Source organism: Nomascus leucogenys, chromosome 10 (assembly GCF_006542625.1).
Source record: "Nomascus leucogenys isolate Asia chromosome 10, Asia_NLE_v1, whole genome shotgun sequence".
Lineage (NCBI taxonomy): Eukaryota > Metazoa > Chordata > Mammalia > Primates > Hylobatidae > Nomascus > Nomascus leucogenys.
In genome coordinates, this window is record NC_044390.1 from 88,448,655 (window position 1) to 88,465,799 (window position 17,145).

A 17,145-nucleotide genomic window follows, 5' to 3' on the forward strand; every position below is an offset into this window, starting at 1 on the left:
CATTGGCTAAAACAAAAGCAAAACTAGATGTCAGAGTACCTCAGGGTAAAACAAAACCCCAAATGTATTGGGAATGTAACTATCACCAAGGCGATATGGAATTTCATTGGAAGCTTTCTGAGCTTCTGCAGAAACATATTTAATTTTAAGATACAAGAAAACAAAACTAAACCAAAAACCTAGATCATTAATGACAAAACTCTCTCCACCAACCTCGCCTTCAAAGACTCCTCTCCTGCTCCCAGCTTTACTCCGTTCCCTCCACAGTATCTGAATGCCCCTGGTGAATGCAGAAAGCCAGCCTAGCCCCGGGGATATTTACCTTTCCAATTTCATCCTTCAGGGTATACTGATTCAGCTGCACACAGTCCTAGAGAGTAAGCAGAGACACGTGGAAAATGAATTTTAAGTTTGCAACTAGAGGCCAGGCGCAGTGGCTCACACCTATAAGCCCTTCAGGAGACCAAGGCGGGAGGATCACTTGAATTCAGGAGTTCCAGACCAGCCTGGCTAACATGGTGAAATCCCGTCTCTATTAATAATATAAAAATTAGCCAGGCGTGGTGGTGGGCACCTGTAATCCCAGCTACTCAGAAGGCTGAGGCACGAGAATCGCATGAGCCCGGGAGGTGGAGGTTGCGTGAGCCGAGATTGCACCATTGCACTCCAGCCTGGGCAACAGAGTAAAACTGTGTCTCAAAAAAAAAAAAAGTTTGCAACTAGATACATTTCTCCAAATTAAACACATACAGGTAACCAGAACCCAAATCAAGAAAGAGAACATCCCCAGCTCCCAGAAGCCACTCGCACCTCTGCCCTCCTCCGGGTGGCCACTCTCCTAACTTCTAACAACACTGATTTTGCTTGTTGTACTTTGTCAAAATGTAACCACACACTGTGGACTCTTGTAAAACCCATTTTTTAAAGAAAGTTGTTCCTACTTTTAAAAAGTAAATTTTAAATCAAACAAGTAATCCTTGGCTACATTGTCCTGTAAAAACATAAAGTGATACAAGAAAAGCAAGTCTGTGCAACCTTGGGGTAGACAAGGGTTTCTTAGATAATACAAAAAAGGTACAGACAAAAGAAACAAATGATAAATTGGACTTCACCAAAATTAAAACTTTGGCTCTTTTTTTTTTTTTGAGATGGAGTTTTGCTCTTGCTGCCCAGGCTGGAGTGCAATGGCACAATCTCGGCTCACCACAACCTCCGCCTCCCAGATTCAAGCAATTGTCCTGCCTCAGCCTCCCGAGTAGCTGGGATTACAGGCACCCACCACCACGCCCAGCTAAATTTTTTGTATTTTTAGTAGAGACGGGGTTTCTCCATGTTGGCCAGGCTGGTCTCTAACTCCTGACCTCAGGTGATCCTCCCGCCTTGGCCTCCCAAAGTGCTGCGATTACAGGCATGAGCTACTGGGCCTAGCCTATTTTGTTTTTTGTAGAGATGGGTCTTGCTATATTGCCCAGGCTGGTCTCAAACTCCTGGTCTTAAGTGATCCTCCCGCCTCAGTCTCCCAAGTAGCTGGGATTACAGGCATAAGCCATTGCACCAGGCCTTGGCAGTTTCTTAACAAACATCTGCCGTACCACAGACCATTCTACCCAATAGAAGTGAAAATGTGTTTACAAAGAATTGCGTATAAATATTAATAACAGCTTTAGTTGTAATAATAAAAAATTGGAAGCAGTCCAAATGTCCTTCAACAGGTAAATGAATAAACAACTGGTACGTCCATATAACTGAAATTATTCAGCAATAAAAAGGAACTACAGATATACGCCACAACATGGATAAATCTCAAAATAATGATGCTGTGAAAGAAGCTAAGCTAAAAAGGAGCCATTGCTCATAGGTCCTAGCTCTGTTTTTGGTTCATGCTGTGAATTCTCCCTCCTCTCAACTCTCCAGGGCCCCATCTCCAATTATGAAAGTTTTTCCTGGCCTTCAAAATGTAGTCCCTATAGCCCCTTCAAAATCAGCTTCTTTGGCAGGGCACAGTGGCTCGTGCCTGCAATCCCAGCACTTTGGGAGGCTGAGGCAGATGGATCACTTGAGGTCAGGAGTTCGAGACCAGCCTGGCCAATATGGCATAACCCCATCTCTACTTAAAAAAAAAAAAAAAAAAAAAAAATTAACTGGGCGTGGTGGTGCACACCTGTAGTCCCAGCTACTCGTGAGGCTGAGGCAGGAGAATAGCTTGAACCTGGAAGGTGGAGGTTGCAATCAGCCAAAATTGCATAACTGCACTCCAGCCTGGGCGACAGAGCAACCCTCTATCTCCACAACAACAACAACAAAAAAGCCCCTTTAGAAAGGCATTCTGATGCTGGGTCTTCTTCCAATTAAATTCATTCATTCCTTCAACAAATATTTTTGCACTCCTACTATGGCCAGGTACTGTGCTAGGCTCTGGGGATGGGATGGGGTGTGGGGGTGGATGTATGATCCTATGGAGCTTACGTTCTGGCTGGGAGGAGACAGGCAGTGAACAACTCAACCAACACACAGATAATCAGATGCTGATGAATGTTACGAAGGAAAGCAAATAGGGCCATGGGGCAGAGAGAGGCTGGAGGGTGCTTTAGGGAGGGTGGCCCGGGAAGCCTTTTGGAGGAGGTGATACTGGAACTGAGACTTGGACGTTAGACGGAATAGGCCTTACAAAGTTGGCATGGGGTGGTGGGGGAGGTGGTTCCAAGCAGAAGGAACAGCGAGAGTAGAGACCCAAGGCAAGAGCTTGGATTCCGAGGAATGCGAAGGCAGGAACGGAGGGAGCTTAGGGAGCTGGCAGCAGAATAGCAGGAGGGGTGGGAAAGGGTCAGACCACACAGGGCCCTGTGAACCCTGGTGGGGATCTGAGTTCTAATCTATCCCCCCAGGGTTTACGGTAAGGGTCTTGTGAGAAATGCACAGGAAAAGCTGAACCCAGTGCCTGGTGCCAACGCACACTCGGCCAGGCGGGTTGTCGCCAGGCTCTCAGTGACCCGCCTCATTCCATCACACCTTCACCCACACCTCAGTCTCTTTGCTGGAGGCTCCCTCTGGCCCTGCAGCTGCTCTGTCCACACCCGCAGCGGGTCACACACACCGCCCCAGCAGCCCTCACCCACGAGTATAAACACCCCAGCTCCCTCACCCCTGGCGGGATGACTCTGAGGCTGCTGTTCTGTGCTGTTTCCCAGGGTCCCCCAGAAGGAACAAGCCCCAGCGGCCCACACTCCACACTGGTAACCAGCTCCATGACCCACCCTTTGCTGACCACCTTCCCTTCCCCATGCTGATTCACGACCCACTAGGGCCCCTTTTTGGCCCCAGCTGCCCCCCAGGTTCCCTGGAGTCAACTCCTAGGTCAACCGTGGCACTCAAATCCTTCTGGGGGAACCCAACCTTCCACAGAGGCCCTGCTGGGGGCAGGGAAGGGCACCGGGGACCCCTAGGACCTGGCTCACCACCAGCTCACGCACCTGCATACCCGTGATGGAGACGTGGTGAGACTCCACTGTCGGCCGCCGGGGCAGCCGAGGCGAGGACTGCGGAGAGCCGACAGGCGAGTAGGGCAGGGACGGGCAGATGCAGCGTCCGTTCATGTCCAGGCTGCCGCCGGCTGCCAGCCCACCCTGGGACCGCTCTTGCAGAGACAGCTTGCGACCGGAGAGGTGGGGCCGGGCCTGGGACCCGGAGGTGTCGAGGGGGACCTCTTGGCCATCGGCCTCCAGGGGCCGGTCCCGGGCCAAGCCGAGGTCCACAGCACAGCCCGGCTCACACTCGGTGACCACAATGAAGGACTCCATGCCCAGGTGGATGCTCAAGGATGAGAGGCCCCGCAGGGCCTCACAGGGCTTCTGGCTTTCGCTGCTGCTGCTGCCCCTGCCCCCCAGCTCATCCTGGGGGGCGGCCCGGTTGCTGCTGGGCTGGCTAGAGACACATGATGACATGGTGCATGCGCCAGCTTCATCCAGCACACTGGGGCACTCCCATCCGGCAGCGGAGCCACCTGCAGAAAGAGAAAGGATCAGCCGGCCCAGCTCCTACAGGCAGAGACAGGAAAGGATCCCCTCTCCTCCTGGCCCAGGCTGCTGTCTAATTCCTGCCTCTAGTTGACATCCTAAAAAAATATTGCAAAACATGGTGTGATCCGATCTCTGAGTCTATACGGAAAAGCACAGTCTGCATCTTCTTATTTTTTTCTTTTATTATTTTTTCTTTTTGTCTTTTTTTTTTTTTTTTTGAGACAAGATCTCTCTCTCTCTGTTGCCCAGGCTGGAGTACAGTGGTGCAATCATAGCTCACTGCACCCTTGAACTCCTAGGCTCAAGTGATCCTCCCATCTTAGCCTCCCAAGTAGCTGGAACTACTTCTCACACACCATGACAATAATTCCTAACTCAATTCCTATAGGAACAAGTATAAGAAAACCCCCAAGTAGAGCACACATGTCCCCTACAGAATTGACAGCTGCTTCCAGCTCAAGCCAATTGTTGCTCGGCAGGAATTTGGGCCTACTATTGCTGGTCTTCCCTTTGTTTTTCCCAAGAGAAGCCCTAAGGAGGTTAATAAGGTTGCCTGACTTTTTATTTTTAAATGCTGGACATTAACAATGCAGGTCAGGGCTGGAGTCCGTGGCTCACACCTGTAATCCCAGCACTTTGGGAGGCTAAGGCAGGCAGATCACTTGAGGCCAGGAATTCCAGATCAGCCTGGCCAACATGGTGAAACCTCGTCTCTACTAAAAATACAAAAATTAGCCTGGCATGGTGGCATGTGCCTGTAATCCCAGCTACTCAGGAGGCTGAGGCAGGAGAATCGCTGGAACCCAGCAGGCGGAGGTTGCAGCGAGCCGAGATCATGCCACTGCACTCCAGCCTCAGCAATAGACCAAGACTGTCTCAAAAAAAAAAAAAAAAAAGGTCGGGGGGAATCAAGTATATGCCATAATATGGATGAACCTCTAAAATATTACGCTTACTGAAGGAAGCCAGTCACAAAAGGTCACATATATATGATGCTATTTATATGAGATTTTTAGAACACGCAACTCCACAGAGACAGAAAGTAGACTAATGGTTGCCTAGGACTATGGGGGTGGTGACACTAGCGGGTGTGGGGAATGGCTGCTTAATGGGCACAGGGTTTCCTTTTGGGGTGATTAAAACGTTTTGAAACTAGATAGAGGTAATGGTTGCACAGCATTGTGAATGTACTAAATGCCACTGAACTATGCACTTCAAAATGGTCAACTTATGTTATATGAACTTTTATCTCAATTGTTTTAAAAAAGGCCAGGCACGGCGGCTCACGCCTGTAATCTCAGCACTTTGGGAGGACAGGGCGGGTGGATCATGAGGTCAGGAGTTCAAGGCCAGCCTGACCAACATGGTGAAACCCCATCTCTACTAAAAATACAAAAATTAGCCGAGTGTGGTGACGTACACCTATAGTCCCAGCTACTAAGGAGGCTGAGGCAGGAGAATCACTTGAACCCGGGAGACGGAGGTTGCAGTGAGCCAAGATCGCGCCACTGCACTTCAGCCTGGATGACAGAGCGAGACTCTGTCTCAAAAAAACAAAAAAAAGAGAGAGAGAGAGAGAGAGAGAGAGGTCGGGCACAGTGGCTCACACCTGTAATCCTCCCAGCACTTTGGGAGGCCAAGGCAGGTGGATCACCGGAGGTCAGAAGTTCAAGACCAGCCTGGCCAACCTGGTGAAACCCCGTCTCTACTAAAAATACAAAAATTACCTGGGCATGGTGGTGGGCACCTGTAATCCCAGCTACTCGGGAGGCTGACGCAGGAGAATCACTTGAATCCGGGAGGTGGAGTTTGCAGTGACTGAGCCGAGATCGCGCCACTGCACTCCAGCCTGGGTGACTGAACAAGACTCGTCTCAAAAAATAAAAATAAAAAAGATTAACACATCCCCTTAGGCTGTCAATTCTTACCGTCTCTGGGACAGAACATTAACCTTTGGTTAACGTGTTTGACAAATTCTGCTGGACAAATGTCACAGGTACCGCTGGAATTCAGGGAGTACATTTGTGGACAGACACCTGTGGATGATGGCCACTCCATGCTAATTACCCACATCACAAAGTGTCTCTCTGGACCATGCTGGCCAACATGGTGAAACCCCGTCTCTACTGAAAATACAAAAATTAGCCAGGTGTAGTGGCGCATGCCCATAATCCTAGCTACTGGAGAGGCTGAGGCAGGAGAATTGCTTGAACCTGGGAGGCGGAGGTTGCAGTGAGCTGAGGTTGCGCCACTGCACACCAGCCTGGCAACAGAGGGAGACTCTGTCTCAAAAAAAAAGGAGGGGGGAATCTCTCTAGATGTCCCAGGAAACAGTGGGGGCTCAGCAGAGATTTTATGAATGAATAAAATGGTATCTCCGATGACACTGGGTGGTAGTGGGGTAACACAGAGGAAGGTACAGACAGCAGAAAGCCAGAGCTCCCTGGAGGATCTGGCTGAGAGGCAGAAAATGTCCCTCAGTGCTCTAGGAACAGTCCTTCCAGAAGAACTGATGGAGTAGCTACTATGCCAGGCATATGGCAGGGGAAGCCCAACAGGAAAGGCAAAAGGGAAAAACCCAATGTCCCAGCCCTGACACGGGCCTGACTCATGCACACAGAGTATGTGGTAAGAGAACGCCAAAGAGTCCAATCATGTGGCAAGATGTTCAACCTCATAGTAAGAGAACTGCAAATTCAAACTACAATCAGGCAGCCTGGTGGCTCCCCAAAAAGTTAAATGTAGAGTTACCATATAACCAGCAATTCCTCTCCTAGGTATAGACCCAAAAGAATTGAAAGCAGGGATTCAAACAGATACTTGTACACTAATGTTCATAGCAGCATCATTCACAATAGCCAAAAGGTATAACCAAGTGTCCATCAACAGATGAATGAATAAACAAAATGTGGCAGAGCCATACAACAGAATACTATACAGCCACAAAAAAGAAGGAAACTCTGACTCATGCTACAAAACCGACGAACCGTGCAGACGTATGTAAGTGAAACAAGCCAGATACTAAAGGACAAGTGTTGTAAGATTTCAGTTACATAAAGTATCTAGAATAGTCAAATTCAGGCCAGATGCAGTGGTTCGCACCTGTAATCCCAACACCTTGGGAGGCCAAGGCGGGCAGATCACTTGAGGTTAGGAGTTGCAGACCAGCCTGGCCAATATGGTGAAACCCCATCTCTACTAAAAATACAAAAATTCGCCAGGCGTGGTGGTGGGCACCTGTAATCCCAGCTACTCAGGAGGCTGAGGCAGGAGAATCACTTGAACCCAGGAGGCAGAGGTTGCAGCGAGGCGAGATTGCGCCACTGCACTCCAGCCTGGGTAACAGAGCGAGACTCCATCTAAAAAAAAAAAAAAAAAGTGTTTTAAAGGAAAGAAAATACCTGTAACCATGATCGGAGTTACGATGATAAGGCCTAGGATGCTACGGGATCAGACGGGGCAGGAGGTCGGGAGAGGGGAGCAGTTGGTCTTATCTCCTATTTCTCTGTCCCCCATTCCCCCTTACTGTATCCGAGAAAGAAATCATCAACTCTGTCCCTGTCTCAGCTTCCCCATCAATGAGAGAATACAACTCAAGTTTGATATTTCTCTGTGGCCCTAGCTGCTGCTACTTTACATCTCCTTTTCATGATCCTTATGTCCCAGAAGAGGAAACTCAGATCCCCTGAAGTTCAACAGCTTAAGGTCATTGACATCCTGTAAAGTTGGTGCCCATCCGATAGTCATAGGATTAGATGAACCAAGCACTCAGAATCATGCCCGGCACGTGGTTAAGTGCTCAAAAACTATTACTTCAACAAACGCCTGTTGGATGCTGATATGGTTTGACTCTGTGTCCTCTCCCAAATCTCATCTTGAATTGTACTCCCATAATTCCCGTGTGTTGTGGGAGGGACCCGGTGGGAGATAATTGAATCACGGGGGCGGGTTCCCCCATACTGTTCTCGTGGTGGTAAGTCTCACGAGATCTGATGGTTTTATCAAGGGGCTCCGCTTTTGCGTCTTCCTCATTCTCTCTGCCTGCTGCCCTCCAGGAAAGACGGGACTTGCTCCTCCTTGCCTTCTGCCATGATTGTGGGGCTTCCCCAGCCACGTGGAACTATAAGTCTAGTTAAACCTCTTTCTGTTGTAAATTGCCCAGTCTCGGATATGTCTTTACCAGCAGCGCGAACGGACTAATACAGATGCCCATGGCCTGCTCTGGTAGGTAGCCTATGCTCTGGAATGTTCCCACGAGGACTGATGTCCAAGCGAGCTGGCCTGCTCTTGAGTGTGTCCCTCAGCCCTGGCCGCGTGGCCTGCGTCCCCCAGGGCAGGCAGGTAGTCTCTCCCCCATCCTAGAGCTGCCTCTGATAGGGCTGCAAGAGTTCCTGAGAAGAAAATGAGGCCCAGCAGTGCCTGGGAAAGTCAATGAAGATTTGTTTTTTTCTCACCAACAGGAAAATAATTGCTTATCGAACTCTACACCAGGCCAAGGGCACCGAGCCATCCGCCCCCGGCAAGGCTGCTTTTAATCGGCCTCCTTGGCAAGTTGGCATCTGGCCCGGGCCTCCCTCACAGCTCTGACGGAGTCTCGGCCTCTGCGGTCTGGAGGAGGATGGAGAGGAGAGACGGCTCAGACCCAGGGCACGCACCTCGGCGCTGGCAGGGCAAGCATGAAACCCCAGAGCTCAGCAGAGAGGAGCCCCAGGGACGCAGGCCCTGACAGGAAGAGATGCATCCAGGGGCTTCTGGCCTCACAGACACCTACAGAGTCTAGGCCAGTGTCCTGAACGGTTTGGGGGTCACAGACCCTACAAAGATCTGATGAAAGCTACCAACACTCTGTGCAGAAGAAATCATGCAAAAAAACAATAGTTTAGCCTGGAAACAGCAACGGCTAACATTCAACTGAGCTCTCACCAGGCACCCAGCACCGAGATAACCGCCTGCCATGTCACCCTCACAGGACCGGGCCCTCAGCCAGGGAAGGACAGTGAAACATTCGATTCCAGGGGGCGGAGCGTGAGAGGACTTTTTCGCAAAGTTGCTTGGATTTGACAAAATGTCAGCCCCGGCCCTGCATCCTTCCCCATGAAATCCAGGCAGAGGCCATCCCCCAAGGCCGTGCTTCTACCCTGTTCCCTCTCACAGGGCAGCTCATCACAAGCCACCAGAGCCTTCCTAGAGCAGATGGACCCGGGACCTGGGCCAGGATGAGGGAAACGCTCCTTCCTCTGCCAGGAAGCTGAGTGGCGCAGGCCTCCAGGAAACACCTTCTCATTTCCTAGGGGCTGTTTCCAACCTGCATCCGCTACCTCCCGCGCAGCAAGCTGCCAGTGGGTGCCAAAGAGGTGCTCCCAAGCCCGGACACACCTGTGCAGGCTCCCCTGAGGTTGCCTCATCCCAGGCACAACAAAAAGGCCCAAAACAGCTCTGAGGATCCTGCCAAGGCCACGGACAATGTCCTGCCCGGGACATCAATGTCCTCCTTGGGAAAATGGGCTCAGCCAGCCACACCCTGTCTCACATGGGGAAACTGAGGCCCACGGAGGTCCTCAAGGAAATGCATTCATTCATTCATTCATTCATTCATTTGTTCTTTCATGTAGTAATTATAAAGCAATGATCATGTGCTGGATAAACAAAACAGATGTGGTTTTTGCCCCCGAGGGGACTGACAGTCCAGTGGGGGGGACCAACATTTAAAAGTAGGTGCACAAGGCCGGGCGCCGTGGCTCACGCCTGGAATCCCAGCACTTTGGGAGGCCGAGATGGGTGGATCACCTGAGGTTAGGAGTTCAAGACCAGCCTGGCCAAATGGTGAAACCCCATTTCTACTAAAAATACAAAAATAGCCAGGTGTGGTGGCGGGTGCCTGTAATCCCAGCTACTTGGGAGGCTGAGGCAGGAGAATCGCTTGAGCCTGGGAGGCAGAGGTTGTGGTGAGCCAAGATTGGGCCATTGCACTCCAGCCTGGGTGACAAAGCGAGACTCCATCTTAAAAAAGTAGGGCCCAAGTGAATCTATAAGCACAGACTGGGGCAGAAGACCAGGATGTGATCAAAGAGAATACCAGAGGGGACCATTTTAGATTTGAAGGGAGGCGGTGGGTGAAAGAAGGCCCCTCTTGGTGAACGTCTGTTCGGCTGAGACCTACAGGGTGAGTAGATACTAAAGGAGCAGGAACTTGTTCCCAGCAGAGGAAACAGCTTCTGAGAAGGCCCCCTGTGGAAAAGAGGCAGGAGAGTGGAGGCAACAGAAACAAGTTCCCTGGGTCTGGAGGCCGGGAGCAGGAATGAAGTTGGGGAGGAGGGGCTGGAAGGGGCTACAGCTTTGTGGGAAGTGGATGATGATGAGGAGAGCCAAGGGCAGCCCAGGGCAATGCTACAGGGACTGGGCTCAGACCCTGCTGTGGGTTGAACTGTGTCCCCCAAAAAAGTTATGTGGCAGTTCTAACCCTCAAGACCGCAGAATGTGGCCTTATTTGGAGACAGGTCTTTACAGAGATTATGAAGTTAAAATGAGGTCATTAGGGTGGGCCCCAGTCCAACAGGCCTAGTCCAATAAAGGGGAAAGGTAGACACACAGCCAGCCAGCACGGAGGGGGAAGGCCACACAGAGATGGAGGCGGAGACGATGCTCCTTCTAGAAGCCAAGGAGCATCAAAGATTATCAACAACCACCAGCAGCCAGATTCCCCTCGGAGCCCTCAGAAGGGACCAACCCTGCCAAGGCTTGATCCCAGACTTCTGGCCTCCAGAAATGACAGAATATATCTCTGTTCTTTTTTTTTTTTTTTTTTTTGACAGAGTCTTGCTCTGTCCCCCAGGCTAGAGTGCAATGGCGCAATTTCAGCTCACTGCAACCTCCGCCTCCCAAGTTCAAGTGCTTCTCCTGCTTCAGCCTCCTGAGTAGTTGGGACTACAGGCACCCACCACCACGCTTGGCTAATTTTTGTATTTTTAGTGGAGACAGGGTTTCACCATGTTGGTCAGGCTGGTCTCGAACTACTGACCTCAGGTGATCCACCCACCTCAGCCTCCCAAAGTGCTGAGATTACAGGCATGAGCCACCGTGCCCTGCCTAATATCTCTGTTCTTTAAGCCGCCCAGCATGTGAGACTTGGTCATGGCTTCTCTGGGAAGATAATACAGCACCCCACCCAACCAGTGGGGTTCAGAGAACCCGGCTGCCTTGGAGGCCACAGACTCTGAGGCATTTCCCAAAGCTCTAGGGGGAGACCTGAGAGGCTCGGCTGCATCCACGGAGGCAGTGCTGGAATATTTCAGACCCAGGGCCCTAGCCCAGCTAAGCAGGGTTATCAGATACAGTGACACCAACTGTTACAACCGGCTCTCCTTCAACACTCTTTAATTTGGGGCCACTGAAACAACTGGGTCCACAAAAACAAAGGCCCTCCCTTGTCAGATGGCAATAGAGATATCTCAGGCTTCAGAGACCCCATCCTCATCACAGTCCCTAGAACAAAAACGTTGCAAATGGTGACTCCTGTGTGACATCTGGCCACCCATATATTGGCCTTACACCAGGTTCAAAGCTATTTGAAGAAGAGGTGGCTCATGGCCGTAATCCCAGCACTCTAGGAGACCGAGGTGGGAGGATGACTTGATGCTGAATTCAAGATCAGCCTGGGCAACATAGTGAGACCCCATCTCTACAAAAAAAATTTTTTTAATTAGTTCAGCATGGTAGTCACACCTGTAGTCCCAGCTACTCAGGAGGCTGAGGCAGGAGGATGGCTTGAGCCCAGGAGTTGGAGGCTGCAGTGAACTACGATTGCACCACTGCACTCCAGCCTGGGTGGCAGAATGAGATCCTGTCGCTAAATAAATAAATATTTGAATGAGATGCCAACATTTCAGAGCCAGGAGATATCAGATAAAAGTGTAAATTTACAGATTCTCTTGAAGAACTGCACACTGATAGCAGTGGGCCTGTGTTCTATCCTGGCAACCACTCTCTGCAGCTCTGGGCAGGGGACACACTCGCCAGCACGCCACAGTCCTCACCACTCCCCAGTGCCTCTCCAAAGCTGAGGACAGGCTGCCTGCCACGGCCCACGCCCTCCCCTCGGCCCACATCTCATGCCCTGCCTCTCTGCTACAGGTGTGTGAGTCTGCAGCCCCTGCTTTCAAGCCATTGAATGTCAGTGCAAAGACAGGTGCACATCAGTGGTCACCTGCTCTGACCATTTCATTCGCCAATGAGGAAAATGAAGGTTCAGAAGGATTTACTGATTTGCCCGAAGTCACACAGTGGTTCTAGGCAGGGCGACAATTGGGCTGAGTTTTGTTGTTCTCGTTTATTTTTATTTTTATTTATTTACTTTTGAGATGGAGTCTCGCTCTGTTGCCCAGGCTAGAATGCAGTGGCATGATCTCGGCTCACCACAACCTCTGCCTCCCAGGTTTAAGCAGTTCTCCTGCTTCAGCTTCCCAAGGAGCTGGGGACTACAGGTGCGCCACCATGCCCAGCTAATTTCTGTACTTTTTGGCACCATGTTGCCCAGGCTGGTCTCGAACTTCTGACTTCAAGTGATCCACCTGCCTTGGCCTCCCAGAGTGCTGGGATTACAGGCATGAGTCACCGCACCCGGCTGGGCTGAGTTTTTCAGGAAGGGGCCAACAATTACAGGCACAGCCTTGCCATGTCCACATATTGCGTCCTGAATAAAGTCCAGGCTGGGCCAAAATCTCTAACAAGGGGGAGCACGCAGCCCATTCCTCTGCCTTCCTGGGACCTCGACCTGTGTTTGAGAGAGAAGAGAGCGAAAGCACAGGGTCTCAAAGTGCTTGGAGGAGAAATGCACAGGACTTGGGCACAGGGACATGGACGTGACTAACTCATGAGAGCTATGGCTTTGCCCTCCTTGTTTACAGCTGAATTCCTGGGCCTAGAACTTTCTAGGACACTGCTCGCACTCAGTAAATACTGGCTAGAAGTTGTTGTTTATTTCTTCTGTCCCATGGCCACTCAGAAGGTCAGAAGCTTTCTTTAGCTGGCCTAGACTTGACGTTTCTTTAGTCTGATAATAGCAGCCCAATTTATGTCTGGGAAGCCATCCCTCCATATGAGAGGTGGCCCTACAGGGCTGACCCCACCATCAGCTTCAGAGATTTGCATGTGACTCAAGCCTGGCCAGCTGGGTAGCAATTGCTCTGGTCAAGTGGGTAACTCAAGAATAGATATGAGGCCGGGTACAGCGGTTCACGCCTGTAATCCCAGCACTTTGGGAGGCCAAGGCGGACAGATCACTTGAGGCCAGGCATTCGAGACCAGTGTAGCCAACATGGTGAAACTCCACCTCTACTATAAATACAAAAATTAGCCAGGTATGGCGGTGCATGCCTGTTATCCCAGCTACTCAGGAGGCTGAGGCACTAGAATCACTTGAACCCAGGAGGAGAGGTTGCAGTGAGCCAAAATTGCACCACTGAACTCCAGCCTAGGCAACAGAGCAGGACCTTATCTAAAAAAGAAACAGAGTAGATGTGTGGGCCAGGCATGGTGGCTCACACCTGTGCTCCTAGCACTGTGGAAGTCTGAGGTGGGCAGATCTCTTGAGCCCAGGAGTTTGAGACCAGCCTGGGCAACATGGCAAGATCTCATCGCTACAAAAGTACAAAAAAAAAAACTAGCTGGGCATGGTGGCGTACACCTGTAGTCCCAGCTACAAGGGAGGCTGAGGTGGGAGGATCACTTGAGCTGGGGAGATTGATGCAGCAGTGAGCCATGATCACGCCACTGCACTCTAGCCTGGGTGACAGAGTGAGACCCTGTCTCAAAAAAGAGAGCAGATGTGTGACCCAAGTCAGTCTGTTGGATCTTATTCTGTGATTTTGTGGAAGTGTTGAAAAGAAAGAATGTCCTTTCTGTTGAACCTAGAGCTCAGAGGATATATTCCTAAAGCTGCCAGGGGCTGGAGAGAACCCTGCCTCAGAATGAAGTCTAAGAAGAGAGAAGAGAGGTAATGGAGGGCAAAGAGCTGAGGCTGAAGACACTGTTTAGGCACCTGGATTCAGCCATGCCTGAAGCTCATGTACCTCAATTTTTAACTACATGAGCCAACATATTTCCATTTTTGCTTAAGCTAGTTCATGATTAGTTTTCCCTCATTTACAGTCAAAGGCCCTGACTTACAAATGACAGAGCTGATTGACAGGGAAGCTGCTGTCTCCCTACACCCCAGGGCTCTCATCCAGGCCAAACTGCCAGGCAGCTACAAGGCTTCTGGCAACCTGGACAGCCTTCACCTTGACAGGCAGAAACCAGCACTTCCAACACTGTTTTTCTTCTTTCTTTTAATCTTAAAACATCAAGGATGGGGCAGGGAAGGGCTGATGAACAGGGAGAGAAGAAACTGGCATTTTCAACACAAGAACTGCATTGCTGCAGATGCAGTGATACTAATGCTTAGCCTTCATGAGTGCTTGGCACTCTTCTAAGCCTGTGTCATCTCATTTAATTGTCACAACCACCTTATGAGTTACAGATACTGTTTGGTTTGGTTTGATTTGGTTTGGTTGAGACAGGGTCTCACTCTGTCACCCAGGCTGGAGTACAGTGGCACAATCTTGGCTCACTGCAGCCTTGATCTCCTGGGCTCAAGCATTCCTCCCACCTCAGCACCCCAAGTAGCTGCAACTACAGGTGCGCACCACTACACCTAGCTAAATAGGTCCTGCTATTATCCCTGTTCCACCAGTGAGGAAACTGAGGCACAGGGAGCCTGGCTGACTTGCCCACAATCATCCAGCTACCGAGTGCTTCAGGAGGGCACAAGTGAATGCTCACTACATAGAAGCTGTTGCTAAGAAAGAACTTTGGCAGTTATTGAATTCACGGCCCTCAATTGGCTTCCATTTTTTTTCGGGGGGTGGGGGAGATAAGGTCTCACTCTATTGCCCAGGCTGGAGTGCAGTGGTGCAATCATAGCTCACTGCAGCCTCGAACTCCTGGGCTCAGGTGATCCTCCCACCTTACCTCCCGAGTATCTGGGACTACAGGCACACACCACCACACTTGGCTAACTTTTTGTATTTTCTGTAGAGACGGGGTTTTGCCATGTTGCCCAGGCTGGTCTCAAACTCCTGGGCTCAAGTGATCCACCTGCCTCAGCCTCCCAAAGTGCTGGGATTATAGGCATGAGCCACTGTGCCTAGCCGGTTTCAATTTATTTTAAAACAAAATCTCTTAAATCTCTAATCCCGCCATGCTAACTCTTCATCTTCCCCTCTAGCCCTTGTCCATATGCATCACATTTTACAAAATTAAAAATAGCATATGCATATCATTTCACATCCTTGCTTCCATGTGTCATAAGAGCACATTCTCACATGGCTTTTGCAATCAGCGCAACAGAGGCTGCAGATGGAGTCACTGAGACTCAGAGAAGTTGAGATGACCTCATCCAGGCAGCCCAGCAGGCTCGCAGTTGGGCCAGGAGGAGATCCAGGTGGCCGGCCCTGCAGCCCAGTGACCCCTGAGGCCCTGGATGCTCAAAGAGTAAGCAGCTCCCCTGTCTTGCTGCTCGCCAGGGCCAACTGTCTTAAGAGTTCTTAGGCAGCTATTACTTAGTCAATAATGAAATATCACTGAAGAATGGCCCTAGTCACGCAGTCAGGCATCTAAAGCCAGCTGTGGGCCAGGCACGGTGGTGGCTCACGCCTGTAATGCTAGTGCTTTGGGAGGCCAAGGCAGGAAGATCGCTTGAGGCCAGGATTCGAGACCAGCTTGGGCAACATAGCAAGACCCCATCGCCACAAAAAAAATTTAAAAATTAGCCAAGTGTGGTGCTGCACACCTGTGGTCCCAGCTCCATCGGAGGCTGAGGTGGGAAGACCCCTTAAGGCCAGGAGGTTGGGGCTGTATTGGGCTATGATTGCACCGTTGCATTCCAGCCTGAGCAACAGAGAAAGGCTCTGTCTCGAAAAATTTTAAATTTAAAAAATATAAATAAAAATAAAGCCAGGTGTGCATAGGTAGCCCCAGCGTTGAAGTGTGAGGAACTTACGAATGTGTGGGTGAGTTTGGGTATATGTTTAGGGGAGGGAGGTATTTGGAAATAAAATGTAGAAACCATCTTCCTTCCTTCCTCTTCCCCCACTGCATCCCTCCCAATCTTTCACTGAACCAAAGGAAGAGGCTGGAAAACAACTGGAATTTCAGTTTGTAATGAACAAGAAAAAGACTTCTACTCCAACATGCTCTTGGCAAATCAGAGATGGAGAGGGCCAGCTCGAAACCCACAGGCTGATATCAGCGCCTGGGCCACCCACGGCCCTTCTCCCTCCCTCCTCCCCACCTTTTGGACATCATGCTAAATCTAGCTGCAAGCCTCCTCAGCTGAGGGACAAGAAGAGTGCAGGGAGCCAGCTCTGCAGCTCTGCGGGGCCCAACGTCCCCACACCTGGACCTAGAGGGCAGAACTGTCCGGGATGAACCTAATAAAATATTTCTCTGCCAGAAGCCTTGAAGGCAATACCCCAAAGCACATTTCAAAAACAAAAAAGGGAGTGTGCTCTCCCTCCTGCACCCTGGCCCCCGCAAAACACTGGTTCCCCATTTAAACTTCTCTAACAGAAGCTTCTCTCAGGCACCACCCACAATGCTCCTACCCCACCCGCTGGGTTCCTGCCTCATGCCTAAGCCACGTGGGCAGAGGGGCAACACCTTGGCCTCCCCACTGACTCCCACCCCGCTTTCCTCCGAGGACCACCCTCCCTCTCTTTTCCAGGTTGGGATTAGCATTTTTATCTCTGCAACTGCCATCTCTCAACTATTTACAGAAGCCACCAGGATAAAAAGAGGCAACATAAAAATAGTTGCTCAGCAGCTTTCAGGATGGGGTGGGGTGGGGGTGGGGGCACAACAGAATCTTCTCATTTTCTTTCATTCCTTTTCAAAAGGGAAAGGATGTCAGAATTCTTCATCTTTTCCAAAAGGCTCCGAGACCACTCACCTGGGACAGGAACCAAGTCCCAGCATTTCTCGGTTCCCCAGGGTAGAGCCTGTCACCAGCACCAACCCCCCTACCCCACCCCAACCAAAAGAGCGGGCTGGGTGAAGGGTTGAGGCTGCAGAGCCAGGGCGCCCCACTCTGCCC

The 17,145-nt window shown here is 50.6% G+C and overlaps 1 protein-coding gene across 5 annotated transcripts in view; it reads right to left on the reverse strand.

Moving 5' to 3' along the window:
* CAMKK2 (calcium/calmodulin dependent protein kinase kinase 2) overlaps nucleotides 1-17,145 on the reverse strand; it is a 57,638-nt gene that overhangs the window by 32,891 nt on the left and 7,602 nt on the right. For all 5 annotated transcript variants that reach the window (XM_030821520.1, XM_030821519.1, XM_030821518.1 and 2 more), the window contains exons 2-3: nucleotides 3,471-4,000; nucleotides 323-370 (exon numbers count right to left, since the gene is read on the reverse strand). In XM_030821520.1, the coding sequence (XP_030677380.1) occupies nucleotides 323-370; nucleotides 3,471-3,941 (519 nt within the window). In that variant the 5' untranslated portion in view covers nucleotides 3,942-4,000. The remainder of the gene's footprint in view (nucleotides 1-322; nucleotides 371-3,470; nucleotides 4,001-17,145) is intronic.